A 19,394-nucleotide genomic window follows, 5' to 3' on the forward strand; every position below is an offset into this window, starting at 1 on the left:
TTGATGCACCAGCATTTGAGTCGACCTGCACCATTCGAAGGATGGTTGCATGAGTCACTGAAGTTGAACCTAACTCAAAATGAGAAATCATTAAACTCTTCAACTTTCTCCTCAAGGTCATCAAGCCCATCTTCAGGCTCTTCCTCACCCTCAAACATTTCATCTTGTTCATCCTCTGAATATTTGTCAGGAAAGTCAACATCCATCTGTTGTTCATCGTCGTGGTTCTCACCGCCTTCGTTAACATCCATAGCCTCCCCCAGTGCAGCTGACTTGTGGAGGCCAAAACAGTCTCTGACAATCCTCCATAAAGAAACCAGGTGTCCTATGCCCAGGTCAGTATAATGCAAGAACATATCTTGATTGACAAAACTAGTTTGGACAGTTAAGAGTCATTCAGCCACAAGTAAGAAGACACACAACACTCACATCTGGACATAATACACTTCCCAGTCATCAAGTTCCCCCTTGGGATGTGCTAACAAATTTCCATGGTGAAGTGAGCTGACACCGCGCCCCAAAGCGAATGCTGGAATCAAATGAGCTCCCCAAATCACTTGGCCTGGATCTGTCATATACTGGATCCAAGCACCTCCAACACCACCTGTGAGCATCCCTACTGCTGGTCTGACCCCCTGTTTCCCCATCCGCTTCATTCCTCCTTCCCTGACAATGCACAAAGTGCATCTCAGTAGGACTAGCCCTGCTACCTCTGCCCAACTCTGCTCTGCTCCTCCAATGCTACCCCTATTCCCTCTGACACCATACCCTTTCCATCTGACCCTATCTGGAGTTCCGCTCCTCCGCCCTATCGGTCCGCCCAATCCTGCTCCCTCCACTTTTCTGACCCGCTCAGTTCCTTCAGTTCTGCTTGTATTGCCCCGCCCGACTATTAGTCCGCCTCACTGGTCCACTCCTACACTCAACTGGTCCTATCTCTGTCGCATACATACTATTCTCCGAGCCTCTTTCTTGTATGTCTCAGTCATCTCTCTTGTAATCCTGTACACTCAGCACATAGCCTTCTGCTATGCTATGCTACTTACTTAGAGTATATAAACATATGTACATTTGTCTGTAGATACTCAGTCTGAATATTACCTTTCCTAAGCCCTGCTCTTCTGTCCTTTGACTTAGGCTCAACCCAAGTCAACTCCTGTTTGCCGGCCTAGGGGATTGACTCCCTAGGTCAGCTGCCTTCTCCACTTGTCCAATTTCCTGCATCTCCGCCGCCTTTCCCACGTGTTGGACTTGTGGCCAATCCTCTCGTGCCTTTATCCTCCGTGTTTCCATTCTGCTTCAGACTTCGTCCAAGCAGTCTCCCCTGCTCTGTTCCTACTGTTAGCTCTGACTGCAGTAGCCCAGCCGACTCTCCCCTGTAGGGCGGACTAATCTCCACCTGACATTCCCACGCTTATCTAGTAGTCTGTCAGTCCTCCTTTGGAGGACCTCCGCTCTGACGTCCTGTTGGAGCTCATGGAACTCAAGTTGGACTACAATCCAAAATTAGGGGCACATACTCGGGTAAGGGGTGCAGCGCACAAGCTGAAGCCGAGCCCCTCAGACTCCATCTTACCCCCGAGCACGGTCTTAACAGGATCAAGTAATTCAAATGTGTCATGGTCCAACTCCTCAACAAACACCACTTTAGGAAGGTGAGCGCGCTGCATACCAGACTAATATGATATCAATGGCGCAAGCCATCTGACATAAAGGACTTCAAGGTGCTCCCCCCCTTGGAGCCAGGTGTCCATGTGATAAATACCCATCACACACACATACCAGTAAGGGTGGCTGGGAGTGCTTTCTCCGGAAAACACCATCACATTGGCATAGGTTCTAGGGTTGATGATGTTGTATTCACGCCTCATATCATAAGTGGTATAATGTACGTGCATCATTTGAACCGAGTAGACCGTATTTGCATTCCTCAGCTGTGAATGTGTGGTCACAATGATTGATGTCCAGCTTTTTCAGCCTATACAAGATATGATCTTTCTGGTCCTTGGACAACCATGGAGCAGGATGGTTGGCTGGAGATCCATCATTTGAGGAGATACTACCTGCTGCTTCTGTGACTCACCATAACACACAGTGCCTGTGCTCATGCTTTGCTAGCTGTGCTGGAGTGTCCAGCTTGCTAGTTAGTGGATAGAATGCTTTCAAGGCTCTGTGTGCTAGCTCCCCCTAGCCAATAACATAACTTCAGAAGAATCCTTGAGGGCTAGGAAAGAGATGAAGCTCACAATCTGGGTGGTGAAAGAATCCATAGTCCTGAATAGCTTGATAGTTCACACATAATCACCCATTGCGTGAAACTTGTAGGTGCTCAGATTGAACCTTTTTATCCTTGGTCCACTTGATTCTGGAGAAGCACTGTTGGGTCCAGCACATTGCGTGAACCTCCATTGGCAAGCTGCCTTCTCTTTTGCCAACTTCACCATCTTAAAGGCAGTGCAGGTAAAGTCGTGGAACTTCTGCAGCTGCTGAGAGAGAACCTTGCATGTTTCGTTGAGAAAATCTAGGGTTGACTCTGAATGAGTTCTTAGCTTGGCAAGTTCATGCCACTGTGCGAATCTATATAAGAGAGATTGCACAATCATGTCATGATGATGGGGAAACAACCCTTCAAACACGGGTATTGCACACTAGGTGAAGGGCATCAGGGAGCTACATAGATAACAGTGAATTAAAGGGATGAGAAACCTGCAAGATATCCTCAAAGTCCTTAGCAGCTAGTCTCTTCATCTTGGACATATTGTTGGCAAAGGCTTGGATTACCACACTACCAAAGGTTGGAACCTGACAAAATCTGGGTGCAACAGAATTCACTATTTATTATGTAGTATAAATATCATACAAACTTTACTTGCCTGGAATCCAAGGTTGCAACTAGCTGTTCTCCGCCTGGTACTGCATAGAGGATCCTGACAAGGTGAGTAAACAGTGCCTTCCAGGTACCCCACTCGCACTCATGCATGAAGTCTACAATGAACATGTGAAATGGGTCAAGGCCAAGTCCTCCCAGCTTCTTGGCAAATTTATTCTGAGGGTCATTCATCTGAGCCAGTATGACAGAGTGGTGGATACATCACACTTACTAGCACAGGTACCCATGAGCCCTCTCCGAGCATCTCTTGAACCTTCATACTGTCCACAGTATTTTCAAACTTATAAATATATTCTCGTGCCTTGATGATGTTGGCCTTGACATAGACCTGAAGATCATTCATATGGTTCTTCATATCCTTGAGGAGGCCTAGAGAAGCAAACATTCTTTTCAGTGTGAGGCAACAAGGGCAGGGGCAAGAGCCCATGTCTTTGATAGTGGCAATTAAAACCCTAATATTTGTTCAGTAACACACCAATCTTTAAAGACAGAACATACTTTTCAGGATAATCAGCTGAGTATGTATATATGTGAGGAAATATTCTACGAAGCACTCCATTGGCACATTTTAATACAATACCATGGCGGTATGCGTGAAGAAAGTCTTGGTCTAACAAGGTATCCCAGCATCCATAAAACAACTTGTGTCAACAGTGGTTGTTAAGGGCAGCCATGCCGCTTTTTGATATGCAAGGCAGGCTGCTCAGAACATCCTTGATCTTATCAGGCAACTGAAGCTCAAAATGTCAAAATGACAGTTAAAGGTGAAGTAGGGAAACTCACAGATGGTAAAAACCCCACAAGATGACATGTGCCAGACTTTGGTGCAGCACAAGTGTACCTTGTCAAATTCCCAAAGCACATATAGAGGGGCCAGGCTTTTGCCATTCCAAAATTCGCAAGATGTGTGCCATTGGAAAAAAACATGAGACCAGCGATGACCCATTCTAGCGTACATCCAGGCTCCCTTGGGAGCTTCTGCACCTCATCTTGGGCATCTAGCCAAGAGTCAGGTGGGTATAACTCATCAAATATTCGCTCTTGATGATCATCTAATGGATCCTTCCATAGATGCTTGAAAGGTGCAAGATAAAATGCACTCGCTTGAATATCCTTGAAAGCTGACTGGATTACTTTGACAAGGGGGCGAAAATGGAACCTGGAAATGGAAAAAGTCTACCTTCATCCTCTTTCGATTTCAAAGGAATCGTGATGGTGATGTTGGCCTCCATCCAGTCATCCGAAAATTCAACTTTGTTCTTGCCTGCATTGTTGTCCATTTCCTGTAAACTCTTCCTCACAGAGAAGTCCTCCAAGTGTTTAATGTTAAAATCTTCCACCAGAATTACTTCATTGACAAGACAGGCAATTTCAGTCTCGGATTTCTGACTGCTACCAGAATTCATCCAAGATATGAGTCGATAAATTGTCATGTTAGCAAAAGGATAGGGAGGTGGGAGGACAGTATATGGTTCAGTGTCTTGCGTGACCATTGGACTTGTGGTTGAAAGTAGCAAGGATGGGACAAATTTATCTGGCTCGAAGGATGGGCGATGAGGGTAAAGTCAACAAAGTCCAAGGGAATTGAAGTTAGTCTGAAGTGAATCTTATAATTTTAGTATAACTCTCTGGAATCTAGATTGGGGTGGGTCTGCATTTCGAGCGGGCAGAGCAGCAATGCTGTCATATACCTGATTCAACCGCTCTGACAATATTAATATCTGTTCTACCTGACCTCATACTTCCCCCGCTTATCTACCACCTCTGCTCTGTCCACCCTCCACCTGACCCAGTCGGCTCCTACGGTTCTGCTCGACTGCCTCATTGGTTACCTTCCACATCATTTCCATTCTTCTGTAAAATCCTTCCCCATTTAGATATATACTTTCCCATTTGCACATAGCACTTACTTCCTGGATCACTGGTACTTTCTATAATATTACTTGTCTTGCCGCTGTCTCTACTAGTGGGAATTCTCCATAGGACTTTGCTCCCTCTCCGGACACAAGTTTACCTTGTCGTCACCTCCGACCCTCCGCTCCAACTTAGAGCCACACTCTAAGTATCCGCTCTTACTTCTCCGACTCACCCAAACCCAAACCCAGTCCCCTTGCTCCTCTCCATTTACAACCCACTTCCTCTGCCTTCCCTGCTCCGCTCCTAGTTGGATTACCACTAGTAGTACTTTACCTTCCAACTCACCAAGTGGACCAAAGCAGTCTGCCCATCCTATTGTCAGACATTGTCAAACCCGCTCCAAATTCAGGGCATGTACTTGGATAAGGGCGCAGCACAAGAGCTGAAGCCAAGCCCTGACCCCTCCGCTTCTTCCGTCCGAGCACAGTTTCTAACAAATGCTATCTGAATAATTGGCGTCCTCATCAGAAAGAGGAACATCATCAAAAGGTCTAGGTATTTGTCTCCAAGGGTGTGAAGGTTCTTCTGAAGAGTGAAGAACAGGACAAGTGAGTTGTCACAGTCAATCAATTTGGGGAGCCCAACTAGACTCAGACATACCCAAAGCATCGGTCAGCAATTTATTGTCGAAACTATCCTGAGTATCAAACTGAGGCTGCCACTGCTGCTCAGGCTGCTGCTTGGGGAGTTGCTGAAAGTCCTCAAGACCTGCTGTGCCTGGAGATATGCTAGCCCTGGTTGTGCAGTACCCATTTGATGGTTTGCATGGGGAAAAGGGTTTGTGGCGGTTACTCTCTACATGCTGGATGGGCCATACTATTTGCTAGAGGCACGCAGCAATTCAACAACACTCATTATAGGAAAGGCTTGGACTCCTCACTGAAGAACTAGCTGAGCCTGCCAGTGTTTTGGATGTCCACACTGACCCCCACAGCAGACAAGTTGGAGTTTGGGTTGCCTGTTTTGCAATCTCTTGTCTTTTCTGGCTGGCTAGAATTTTGGAATTGCAATAGGATTGGCACGTTGCACGATGCCTGCTAAGCCCTTGAGCATTGGCAGTTGCTTTCTCTCAGGAGCAACCTGGAGCATTGCAGTATGTGACCATCATTTAATGAACTGAAGAATAAAAGCAGAACAAGCCATAAAAGCTTTCTGCGCATTTGGTGAGTCTCTGCCAGTGACTCACTTGGAGTAGGCTATAAAGTTGGAGCACTGTATGTTCTTGTCATATACCAGATCCAAGCACCTCCAACACCACCTGTGAGCATCCCTATTGCTGGTCCAACCCCCTGTTTCCCCGTCCTGCTTCATTCCTTCTTCCCCAACAATCCACAAAGTGCATCTCAGCAGGACTAGCCCTGCTACCTCCGCCCAACTCCAATCTGCTCCTCCGACGCTACCTCTATTCCCTTTCCATCCGACCCTATCTGGGGTTCCGCTCCTCCGCCCTATCGGTCCACCCAATCCTACTCCCTCCACTTTTCTGACCCACTTGGTTCCTTCAGTTCCGCTTGTATTGCCCTGCCTGACTATTAGTCCACCTCACCAGTCCACTCCTAGACTAGGAACCACTCAACTGGTCCTATCTCCGTTTAGTATCATAGTTCCTCCTTTCGGATCACCAGTAATCCCATACCCGAGTGATTATTGATCCATTGTGTACATACTATTCTCCCAGCCTCTTTCTTGTATGTCTCAGTCATCTCTCTTGTAATCCTGTACACTCAGCACATAGCCTTCTGCTATGCTATGCTACTTACTTAGAGTATATAAACATATGTACATTTGTCTGTAGATACTCAGTCTGAATATTACCCTTTCTAAGCCCTGCTCTCTTGTCCCTGTTCTTGGACAAAACCCTTGACAACTCCTGTTTGCCGGCCTAGGGGATTGACTCCCTAGGTTGGCCACCTTCTCCACTTGTCCAACTTCCCATGTCTCCATTGCCTTTCCCGCGCGTCAGACTTGTGGCCAATCCTCTCATGCCTTTATCCTCCGTGTTTCCATTCTGCTTCAGACTTTGTCCAAGCAGTCTCCTCCGCTCTGTTCCTACTGTTAGCTCCGACTGCAGTAGCCCAGCTGACTCTCCCCTGTAGGGCAGACCAATCTCCGCCTGACATTGCCACACTTATCTAGTAGTCCGTCTGTCCTCCTTTGGAGGACCTCCACTCTGATGTCCTGTTGGAGCTCGTGGAACTCAAGTCGGACTACAATCCAAAATTAGGGGCACGTACTCAGGTAAGGGGCACAGTGCATGAGCTGAAGCCAAGCCCCTCAGATTCCGTCTTACCCCTGAGCACGGTCTTAACAACTGCACTAGAGCACCATTTTGTGACGACGAATATTCTGAAGTGCGACGAGGCTGATATCACCTCAGCAGCACTCAGGGTCGTGCATCCTCGACAGTACTGGGCAGGCATGCATGCCTTTTCCAACCTCGGTGAGTTGGCCGAAATGAAGAATCTTCTGAACATGTCAGAGACCCTCAAGCTCTGGGCCTCTGTCTTCAATACCCTCTCTGTCATTTCTAATTGGCAAACCCCATATCATAGAGACCACTTATCATTTCCCGAGTGGTTTGACATTTTCACAACTGTGGGGAATTATTCTAATGCTCACATGAGCATGCCCAGCCTTCAGCTGGAGTTCATGTATGATCCCAGGGTCATGATAGCATTTTCAGGAAGGATAGTCAGGCATGGGGTCCATGAAGTAGCAGGGGATCGGGTTGCTTGGGCATGGTATATGAGGGATTCAGTCCATGTTTATGCAGGTGTTCCTTCATGTGGATGGGCCATGATGGATTTGGTAAAGATTCCATTTGGTGAAACATTGGCCAGGGAGGGTTATCACTATATTCATAAATTCCATACCTCTGAGAAAGCGATTGAGCCCCAACCGAATGTTGAGCATTGAATACTTTGGATCAGGTCGTAAGCATTGAGTATTGAGCACCAATCACCAAGCACCACATGCCGAGTCAGTCCCGGGTCCTGACCACCCATAACCAACCACTCAGGCCTGAGTACTGAGCACCAAGTAACATATTCCAACGTCCAGTATCACCGAGTTAATGACTGCCTTCCTAGTTCATTGGTCTATACAATGGATCGTTCTATCGGCCCATCCGTCTATACAATTTACATGTCGATCAGCCCATCCATCTATTTAATGTACAGTCCTATTGGCCCATCCGTCTATACAATCCACAGTCCTATTGACCCATCCATCTATACAATATACAGGTTGATCGGCCCATCCGTTTATATAATTGACAGTTTCATCAGCCCACTAGTCTACATCATTCAAATCAAGAGTTCTATTGGCCAATCCATCTATGTAATGTACAGTCCCATCAGCCCATCCATCTATTCAATTGACAGTTCCATCGGCCCATCCGTCTATATGATGTACAGTCCCATTGGCCCATCCGCCTATGCAATCGACAGTTCCATTGGCCCACTAGTCTACATCATTCAAATATCTCGGCCCTCCCATCTCTATCAAATCCCTTACACATAGTGGCAACATCGGCCCATGGTCTGCTGGCCCATTTAATATGGGATATTATGTCCCTCGGCTGGCCCATCTAACACAGAGTTGTACACTGAATGGGCTCATCAAAGAGGGTGATGAGTGGAAAACAGTGTTTTGGACACCACTCAGATTATTTGAACATCTTGTTGTCCCTTATGGTCTTACTAATGCTCCCACTGCCTTTCAAGCCTTCATTCAAGATACCCTCTGCAATTTACTCAATATAATCTGCATCATCTATCTAGACAACATTCTAATCTTCTCTCACAATCAGGACAAACATAACAAGCATGTTCAGCTTGTACTTGACCGACTTTGTGACACCCATCTTTGCGCTAACCCCCACTGTAGGTGTAAAACCCTGTCCTTTCCGCATCGCCTCACATCAGTTCCGCATATTCCGCATGTTCTGCATTTCCCACGCATCGTCCAATGGGTTCCACATTCCTGTGCATCCTTCAGAACCCACCCACACTATCTGATATTCCCGCACATCGTCAGACAACCTTTGCATGTCCTGTCCCCATCCTTCCAGGTTCATTGGTATGCTGTATCTCTCTTCCCATTGCTTCTAACATTATCCGGATCACATTGACACATGCCCTTATGGCACGGACCCCTATTGTGGAGTATTGTGCCCTTGTGCACTGCCTGCCTTCACTTCCGCTTCCTGAGAACTTACTACCTGTACCTCAGTGTTCCTTGAAAATAATGTTCCCTATAAGTAGTGGTACTCAGGGCTTGGGTGTTTATCAAATCTCATCTTTTACCTTCTGACTTTTCTCTGACTTTTCCTTCACCTTACTAGAGGACCGCTTTGACTTATGCCCACTATCAATCTAACCTTGTGATATACTTCCTTCGACTTGATCTGCAAATTCCAATGAATCTGTACGTTCCACATTGTATCAGTTTGAGTTCCACTTCATTCCGTTTCATTCTGCTTGAGTTCTGCTTGTTCTGCTTGTTCCACATTTTTGCGGATCCTCATCCTACCTGCGGTAGGGTTGATTAGGGTCGCTTAGACAGAGATTAGCACTCCCCAGTAGCAATCCCCTTTAGGGTCGAACGCACTTGTTCTCAAGTGAGGCAGCAGGTAGCAAAGACCCAACTTTGTAGTAGATCGATTTCTCGCTGCTGCACTTTTTGTACCCACACCACAAAGTGTGAATGGGACAAGTCAGAGGTCGAGTACCTCGGTTACGTCATCGGTACCGATGGCACCAAAATGAACCCAATGAAGCTTGACACTGTTGTGTCTTGGCCCGAACCAACATCTGTAAAGGATGTCCAGTCATTTCTGGGGTTTGCTAATTTTTATTGTTGTTTCATTGATGGTTATTCTCGTATCACGCATCCACTAACTGCCTTGACTCGAAAGAATGTCCTTTTCAACTTCACAGATGCTGCCTGCAGTGCCTTCAATGTACTCAAACAGGTGTTCGTATTGTCCCCTGTCCTCCAGCACTTTGACCCGCAGAAGCCGTGCACTGTGTCTATGGATGCCTCCGATTTTGCAATTTTGGGGGTGTTTCAACAACCTGACCATGATGGCCATCTGCGCCCAGTTGCATTCTACTCTCGCAAGCTGTCCCCTGTGGAAATCAATTATGAGGTGCACAACAAGGAATTACTCGCCATTATTGATACCTTCTGCGACATGCGAGTATGGTTACTCGGCTCGCCTTTCCCCATTTCCGTCATTTCCGATCACAAGAACCTTGAATATTTTATGTCATCCTGCATCCTCAACTGCCGTCAGGCGCGCTGGGCGATGTTCCTTTCTGACTTTGATTTCTCCTTATCATGGGCCCCAGGCAAAGGCAATATTGCTGATGCTCCCTCTCATCAGCCCAATTTGTCCCTGCAGAAGGGGGATGAGACCCTATTGGGTCAGAATTGCATCATACTAACAACCAAACACACAGAATCCTTATCTCCAACCAGCCTCAATGCTATCACAACCCTATGCATTGACAACTCGGCCCTCAAACACTTCAAAACAGTGTCTCAAGAAGACACTGAGTGGATGTCATATACCTGATCTGACTGCTCTAATATCAATATCCACTCCGCTTCCCGATCACCTCCGCTCCATCCATCCTCCGCTCCATCCAATCATCATCCATATCTGCTCCTACGTTTCCGCTCAACCGCTCAACTGGTCCCCTTCCATAACATCTCCATTCAACTGGACCTCTTCCCCTTTTAGATATATACTTTCCCCTTCGGTACATAGACCCTTACTTCCAGATCACCGGTAATTCCTATTACCGCTCAATAACTGATCCAACGCGTACATATTGATATCCGCTCTGACTTATGTCTTCACCTGTGTAAGTACTTACAAATTATATCCTTGGTACATAACTTTACAACATAGTTATCCTGGTCACTGCCTCATACATAGAAGTATATAACATATCATGTACTTAGATATTTTTCTCAGTCTTAATATTACTGGTCTTCTCGCAGTTACCTCTTGTGAGAATTCTCAGTAGGACCTTGCCTCCTCTGGACACAAGTCTCAACTTGTTGTCACCTCCGACCCTCCGACCCTCCGCTCCAACTTAGAGCCATGCTCTAAGTCTTCCCCTTATTTTCTCCACCCCTTGCAATATTCCCCCTGACCCTTTCCCATCCTCCACGTTATCCTCCGCCTTCCCCGCTCCTACCAAATATTCCCCCTACTCCTATCCACCCTCCGCATCACTCCCCACCTCCTCTGCTCTGCTCCTAGTCGGCCCACCGCTAGTAGCTCTTACTTCCCAACCCTCAAAGCAGACCTAAGCGGTTCACTTGTCCTATTGTCGGACAATGTCAGACCCGCTCCAAATTCAGGGCATGTACTCGGCTAAGGGCGCAGCGCAAGAGCTGAAGCCAAGCCCCGACCCCTCTGCCTCTTGAGCCGGCACAGTACCTAACAGTGGAGAGAAGCCTTCATGCATGGAAATCCAGACTTTGCATCTGAAGGCAGTCTCGTATTCCACAAAGGAAAACTTTTTGTTCCCTCTCCATTATGTGCTGACACCCTATTATCTTGTCATGATGCTGTCATTGCAGGTCATCCAGGATGTAATCGAACATTTGGACTTGTTGCCAGGGACTACTCATGGCCCAGCATGCAAACATATGTCCAATGCTATGTAGAAGCCTGCAACACCTGCGCTCGCATCAAAACACCTCGCCACAAGCCCTATGGCTTACTCCAACCCCTCAACATCCCTTCTCATCCATGGAAAGCCATATCCATGGACTTCATCGTCAAACTCCCAGCATCACACAACTATGACTCAATCTGGGTTGTTTGCGACCGTCTCACATGCTACGCACACTTCATCCCATGTCAGGAGACCCTATCTGCTCCTGACCTTGCCTGGTTATTCCTCAATTGCATTTTTCGCTTGCACGGTTTACCTGATTCCATTGTCTCCGACCACAGCTCCATTTTTATATCTAAATTCTGGTCTGAACTTACTTCATTACTAAAAATAGACACTTGCACGTCAACAGCATACCACCTGCAGACTGATGGTCTGACAGAGTGCACGAACCAGACATTGGAGACTTATCTCTGTGTCTATTGTTCGTATCAACAAGATGATTGGGTTGATTACCTCGCCGAGTTCGCATTCAACAATCTCGAGAACTCCTCTATTCATCAGACTCCGTTTTTTGCTAACTATGCCTATCACCCAACCTTCGAGCCACAGATCACCGAACGTTCAACTGTTCCTGCTGCTGCTGATCTTGCTTGTTAAGGTCATGCTCAAGGGAGAGGTTACTCAAAGGGCTTCGGCTTCAGCTCGTGCGCTGTGCCCCTTACCTGAGTACGTGCCCTTTAATTTCCAGGGGACAGAGGGGAAGTCCGACAGAAGTCCGGGGAGTTCCGGAGGACTTAGTGTCGGTGGAGTTCAGTGGAACTCCGGGAGGTTTATACTGGGACGGAGTAAGGCTACTACGGAAGTCCGGAGTAGAAACTGAACAGAGGTTAGACTACCCTAAGGTAGAGCTGGAGAAGTAGTCCTAAGGTTTAACCCCTAAGACTCGGAGGTGGACAAGAGATGAGACTCAAGTCCGGAGATTGCAGGAATGAGCAAAACTAAGATGATATTCGAACTGAGGAGTTCCAGAGTATTACAGGGGTTTATATACTGTAGGTAACATGTAAGTAAATCAGTCAGCAAAGGTAAGGGCTATGTATGAAGCATGTGGAAAGTCTATTACTAAGTGTAGCGGATCAAAGCAGTGAAGTCGGAAATGAAGTAGGAATGGACGGATCAATAAGCATAGCAGAAAGAACATAACCGGTAACCGGAGCAATAGCTAATCTAAAAGGGGTTAGGGGTGAGTGCGGAGATGAAGACGGAGCGCCGGGCGGAATAGTAAGACAGAGGACCAGACTTTAATGGAGTAGATCCAGAATTCCGGATCTGGAGGTATGGGATATGACATCAAGGGGAAGACAACTCAAAGGGCTTCGGCTTCAGCTCGTGCGCTGCGCCCCTTACCCGAGTATGTGCCCTTAATTTCCGGGGGTCAGAGGGGAAGTCCGGAGGTCAGATGTGGGGGGAGTTCAGCGGAACTCCAGAAGGCTGGGAGAGAACAGAGTAAGGCTACTGCGGACAAGTCCAGAGTAGAAACGGAACAGAGTGTAGACTACCCTAAGGTAGAGCCGGAGATTTAGTCCTAAGGTTTTAACCCTAAGACTCAGAGGTAGACAAGAGGTTAGACTCAAGTCTGGAGAAGCAGGAATGAGCAGAACTAAGATGATATTCAAACTAAGGAGTTCCAGAGTATTACAGGGGTTTATATATTGTAAGTATCATGCAAGTAAATCAGTCAGCAAGGTAGAAGCTATGTATGAAGCATGTGGAAAGTATTAGTAAGTGCATAACGGATCAAAGCAGTGAAGTCGGAGATGAAGTACAAACAGAAGAGATCAGTAAGCATAGTGAAGAGAACATAACCAGTAGCCAGAGAACAGTTATTCTAAAAGGAGATAGTGGGGAGTATGGAGATGAAGGCGGAGCGCTGGGTGGATATCAGGACAGAGAACCAGACTTAAGTAAGGGAGATCTGGAATTCCAGGTCCGGAGGTACGGGATATGACATCGCTGCACGACTCAACATGATCCATGAAGAGCTTCATGCCGAGCTACAGTTTGCACAACATACCCAAGCCAAATACTATAACAAGAAGACCTTACCCACACCAGAGTTCAAACCAGACCAATTGGTCTGGTTGCTACGTCACAATATCAAGACTACACACCCATCCTTGAAACTCAACCATCGCTGACTTGGTCCATACCCCATCATTCGCAAAATTGGCTCTTCTGCTTACCTCCTTCGACTTCCCTCTTACTTATCTCGTCTGCACCCCATTTTTAATGTCTCACTTCTCAAACCATATGTTGACCCCTCCGAATTCCATCTACACTCACTGCCACTTCCCTTTGACCTCGCCAATGATCCTGCTAACAACATCAAATCAATCCTTAACTGTCACAAAACTGGCCATCACTATGAATATCTCATGTGATGGAAATCGCTGCCTGAGTCGGAAGATTCTTGGCTTCCCCTTTCTGACATTCCTACTTTGTTTAATGAGCTCATCAAGTGTTTTCATCGTCATCATCCACACTCCCCACGCCCCCATTTATTTGATATCAATAAAAACTACCAAACTCCCCTGTCTGTAACTAACAATTCTTCTCCTTCTTCTCTTCAGGTCCCTCTGCCTGCCATGTCCTCTGAGCCCTCCACACCTGCCTTCGCCTCCGTGCCTCCCACTGCTGCTTGTCCTCCATCACCTCCTGCCATACGTCAGAGATTGAGATCTGAGTATGTGCCTCCAACGCAAACAACGACCCATGGGGGTCATGTTTCATGTCCTGCCAAAAGGCTCAATCTGTAGCATCATCCTCACTCACTCTAGAAGGGGGATGATGTCACGGTCATGGTCACTATACATAGCTCACGGTCATTCTATTTAGATCATGGTCATTCTACTCTACTGAACATTGCGCCAATGTACTCCGTCATGCACAGACCAGCTCATTCGGATGATTATGGATTCGTTATCTTATTGACACTCTTACCGCTCATGGTTTCACCTTACATTATCACCATAGCAGATACTTATATGTGCTCAGGGCTTTGTATTATTCCTTGTCGAATCAACGCCAGTATCTGGCCTCTCTATTGTTTCATTGTCGCTATTCTCTCTCACTTCATCTAGTGCCCGTTACATTGAATTAGATAGTATATACCTAGTAGCAGTAGTACTAGTACTAAAGAATCATTGGTTAATAACTTAAAGCTACGATATAGTAGAGTTCTGCTTACTGTAGTAGACTTGGATTGTGTTGTAAGAGCGTGTGATGCAAGTGCAATGTGATTGCAATGCAAAGGGCCACAGTTGCAAAATGAATGCTAGGGGAATGTGTGTTTGCACGTGCTGGACTTGCAAGAAAAAACACATTCATTTGGTATCAACTCTTATCTACATGACGGTGCATGACACGGCACTTTGCATTATACTCTCGCATGCCCTGACATGCCCTGACAATGTCTGATGTTCACTGGGCATAACAGTTGGGATGAGAGGTACAAAAGATTTTTTTTGGTGCCACTCCATTCCACTCGCATAACTTTCTGAGCATAGCTTCAATATTAACTTAGTGAAAGGAGTCATTTCCGATTTTTTTGTGATTTTTAGCATTTTTTTCAGGGGTGCACCAAAAATTTCCCCCAAAAAAGTCAAATTTACTGTTATGAAAATTTGGCTCGTACAATCGTGTTCTAAGTGTCATTTAGAGTACTATTCTACTGTTTTCAACATTTCCTATTAGATTGGTGAGGCTATTAAATTCGGCCACCAAACTTGATGACTTTGTTTGTCCCCAACTGTAGCAGAACTTCCTCAGTGACTTCCATTAAAGTCTACCGAGGTCAGTACATATTACTTACATTACTCATGCCTAGCTAATGGTTCCCGCAGCTCGTGTACTCGCTGCAGGTATATACCCAATATAGTGACTTCCATTAAGTCTACTGAGCTCGTGTACTCGCTACAGTGTGCACCATGCTTCTTTCTCGACCGTGTGACGACATGTGAAGAAGCGTGACGCGTGACGGCCGCCGAAATAGTTCCGGTGCCCTGGCGGCCAGAATCGGCGCATTCCGGGTGTCGGGAGGCCAGGTTACTTTTTCCATCTACTTACGTCGTTCCACCGACTTACGTTCTTCCCCCCATCGTCGTCGTTCTATTGAAAATGCTTCCCCGTACTACAATACGGCGTTTTCCAGGCGCCTTGCGCGCTGGTCGCGTCACTTCGACCACTCCGACTATTGTCTACCGGAGCCTCGCTACTCCCGCAACACCACCTTCTCCAAATGACCCGTTCGCAAACGGCACAAATGCATACTACGCAGAGGAGATGTACAAGCACTGGAAACAAGACCCAAAGTCTGTTCACGTCTCGTGGAATACCTACTTCTCTGGCATGGAGCATGGTCTTCCTAGCGCAAAGGCTTTCCAACCACCTCCGGGGCTAATTGCACCCCCTGCAGACGGTGCCCCCGCACTATATGCCGGTGGTGGAGCTGAGCTTGATGATCATTTAAAGGTGTGTCACCTGTCTTCTATGGTGCTACCAAGTACCTGACGCCATTTAGGTGCAACTCCTCGTGCGGGCCTATCAAGTTCGTGGTCATCATGTCGCCGAGCTAGATCCCCTCGGCATTCTAGATGCTGATCTCGCAGATGTTAACCCTCCTGAGCTGGAGTTAAGTCGTTACGGGTTCACGGAGCGCGACTTGGACAAGCAGATTGCTCTTGGTCCCGGTATCCTCCCCCATTTCGCGACAGAGGATCGCAAATCTATGAGTTTGAGAGAGATTATCGCACTTCTCAAACGGATATACTGTCAGTTATGTTTAATTATTTACTCGAGCAAACTCCTAATTTTCTCTGTAGGTGGTGCTGTGGGCATTCAGTACGTTCACATCCCGGACAAGGAGCAATGTGACTGGATCAGAGAGCGTGTCGAGATTCCAAAGCCTTGGAACTATACACTGGAGGAGAAACGCATGATTCTTGACCGTCTCATCTGGTCAGAGTCGTTCGAGAAATTCATCGCTAGCAAATACCCGAATGAGAAGCGTTTCGGTCTCGAAGGCTGCGAGGCGTTGATTCCTGGCATGAAGGCGCTCATCGACCGATCTGTGGATCATGGTGTCAAGCACGTCACAATTGGCATGCCTCATCGTGGTCGCCTTAATGTTCTTGGCAACGTCATTCGCAAACCCATTGAAGCCATTTTGAACGAGTTTTCGGGTACGGATAACGCAGCGGGCGACGTCAAATATCATTTGGGTGCCAATTATGTTCGCCCAACGCCGTCTGGGAAGAAGGTCTCATTGTCACTTGTTGCCAACCCATCACATCTGGAGGCTGAGGATCCTGTTGTCCTGGGCAAGACCTATGCCATACAGAACATGGAGGGCGATGAGGGCACTCACAACACTGCCATGGGGGTGCTGCTTCACGGTGATGCCGCATTCGCTGGGCAGGGAATCGTTTACGAAACCATGGGCTTCCACAACCTACCTAACTATGGTACTGGCGGCACCATTCATCTTATTGTGAACAACCAGATCGGTTTCACTACCGACCCTCGTTTCTCTCGTTCCACTTCTTACCCATCCGACATTGCAAAGTCCATAGACGCGCCAATCTTCCATGTAAATGGCGACAACGTTGAAGCCGTCAACTTTGTTTGCCAGCTAGCAGCTGATTATCGTGCAAAGTACAAACGTGACGTTGTCGTCGACATCGTTTGCTACCGTCGTTATGGTCATAATGAGACGGATCAGCCTCATTTCACTCAACCGCGGATGTATCAGGCGATTGAAAGGCAACCCACACCACTTACCCAGTACACGAAGTTCTTGGTTGGCCGTGGGACCTTTACTGAGAAGGATATTGAGGAGCATAAGAAGTGGGTTTGGGGGATGCTGGAGAAGGCAGCCGCGGCGGCAAAGGATTATATTCCGACTAGCAAGGAATGGTTATCCGCATCTTGGCAGGGTTTCCCTTCCCCTCAACAATTGGCAGAAGAGACGCTGCCGACCCGTGCTACAGGTTCCGATGAAGAAACTCTTCAGCGCATTGGAAAAGCCATTTCATCATATCCTCCTGGTTTCACCCCGCACCGCAACCTTGCTCGTATCCTCGGCACCCGTGGCAAGACAGTTGAAGAAGGTCGCAACATTGATTGGTCAACAGCCGAGGCTCTTGCATTTGGCTCTCTCGCACTCGAAAAGATACCCGTGCGCGTCTCTGGTCAGGACGTGGAGAGAGGTACATTCTCTCAGCGGCACGCTGTTATCCATGATCAGAAGAATGAACAGCAGTATATTCCTCTGAACGATCTCGGTTCCAATCAAGCTCGATTTGTCGTATGCAACTCGTCGTTATCCGAGTATGGGACTCTCGGTTTTGAATTGGGCTACTCACTAGTTTCACCGAGCTCTCTCACTATTTGGGAGGCGCAGTTTGGCGACTTCGCCAATAATGCCCAGTGCATCATCGATCAATTCATCGCCTCTGGCGAACGGAAATGGTTGCAGCGCACCGGCCTTGTCATGAGCTTGCCGCACGGGTATGATGGTCAAGGTCCTGAGCATTCGAGCGGAAGGATCGAACGCTTCCTCCAACTTTGCGACGATCATCCCCACATCTTCCCTACACCGGAGAAAGTCGAGAGACAGCATCAAGATTGCAACATGCAAGTTGTGTATCCAACGTAGGTGTATCCTTCCAATCCTGGTAACGCCACTGATCAGTTTGCCTCAGTACACCCGCTAATTATGTGAGCTCTGACCTTCGGTTTTGTGAGTATCCCACTAAGTTTCTTGTAGTTCCATGTTCTCCGTCGCCAAATTCACCGCGACTTCCGCAAGCCACTCATTCTTTTCTTTTCGAAATCACTCCTGCGCCATCCCAATGCTCGCTCGGAGCTTTCGGAAATGGTCGGTGATACTCACTTCCAACGCTATATTCCCGATTCCCATCCTGAAGACCTAGTGCCTCCCGAGGAAGTGAGGCGTCATATCCTCTGCACCGGTACGTCGTACCGTTTGTTTTGATTCCGAGTTACCTCAACATGGAATTAGGTCAAGTATACCAGACTCTCATTCAGGAGCGTGAAGCTAAGGGCATCAAAGATGTGGTCATCAGCCGCATTGAGCAGATCTCACCTTTCCCTTACGACCTCGTGAGTCAGTTTTGTTAGATCATCTACAATGTTAGACTAACATTTACAGATCACTCCTCATCTCGACAAGTATCCCAATGCAGATATACTTTGGTGCCAGGTAAAACTTTTGCGTCGATTATTGATATTCCCACTCATGTGCATGTAGGAGGAGCCATTGAACAATGGCGCATGGACCTATGTTGGTCCGCGTATTCTGACTGCTGCCAACGAGACGCAGTACCACAAAGGCAAATATCCATACTATGCCGGAAGACAGCCAACGGGCTCCGTTGCTACAGGTAGCAAAGTAAGTAGTTGGCCCTTTTTTCTCTACCTGAACTAATCCATGTGGGCAGGTCCAACACAAGAAGGAGATCGAGCAGTTCCTAGCTGCTGCCTTTGCTTGATGTTCAGTGACATATCGTAGTTGCGCTTGCGCAGCAGTCTCAGACACTGACACGCTGCGTAAATCAGATAAATTTTAAGGTACATGGTCGACTAGCACACATATATATATAGATTCTCAGACTCCAAACCAGCCGTAGTGTGTTAGAGCCTATATCCAATTCGGAGTGCCGCCACACAAAACTTAACAATACTTGGCGGCACTTGCAAAGGTCAACGTGACTGTTTGTCCTGGCCAGTCAACAGTGTTCACCTGGACACAAGCCCATACTATCATTCGATGGGAAATGCACAATTTTCACTTATTGCTGAATAGCAACACAACAACACATATTCGTATCGGATCTACTGTAGTGTATACCTTAGGTCTCTGCGCA

General features: G+C 47.2%; 1 protein-coding gene across 1 annotated transcript; it reads left to right on the forward strand.

Annotated features, from left to right (window-relative positions):
* Positions 1–15,553: 15,553 nt before the first annotated feature.
* On the forward strand, positions 15,554–19,346 carry EDB91DRAFT_1160101 (thiamine diphosphate-binding protein). The gene is made up of 9 exons (XM_041319771.1): positions 15,554–15,978; positions 16,028–16,277; positions 16,329–18,159; positions 18,210–18,225; positions 18,275–18,479; positions 18,530–18,630; positions 18,680–18,730; positions 18,779–18,919; positions 18,969–19,346. Exons 1-9 carry the CDS (start codon positions 15,625–15,627, stop codon positions 19,017–19,019), a joined length of 3,000 nt encoding a protein of 999 aa, XP_041172474.1. The 5' UTR covers positions 15,554–15,624; the 3' UTR covers positions 19,020–19,346.
* Positions 19,347–19,394: the final 48 nt, after the last annotated feature.

Source organism: Suillus paluster, assembly GCF_016628075.1.
Source record: "Suillus paluster strain FC165 chromosome Unknown EDB91scaffold_80, whole genome shotgun sequence".
In the NCBI taxonomy this organism is placed as follows: domain Eukaryota; kingdom Fungi; phylum Basidiomycota; class Agaricomycetes; order Boletales; family Suillaceae; genus Suillus; species Suillus paluster.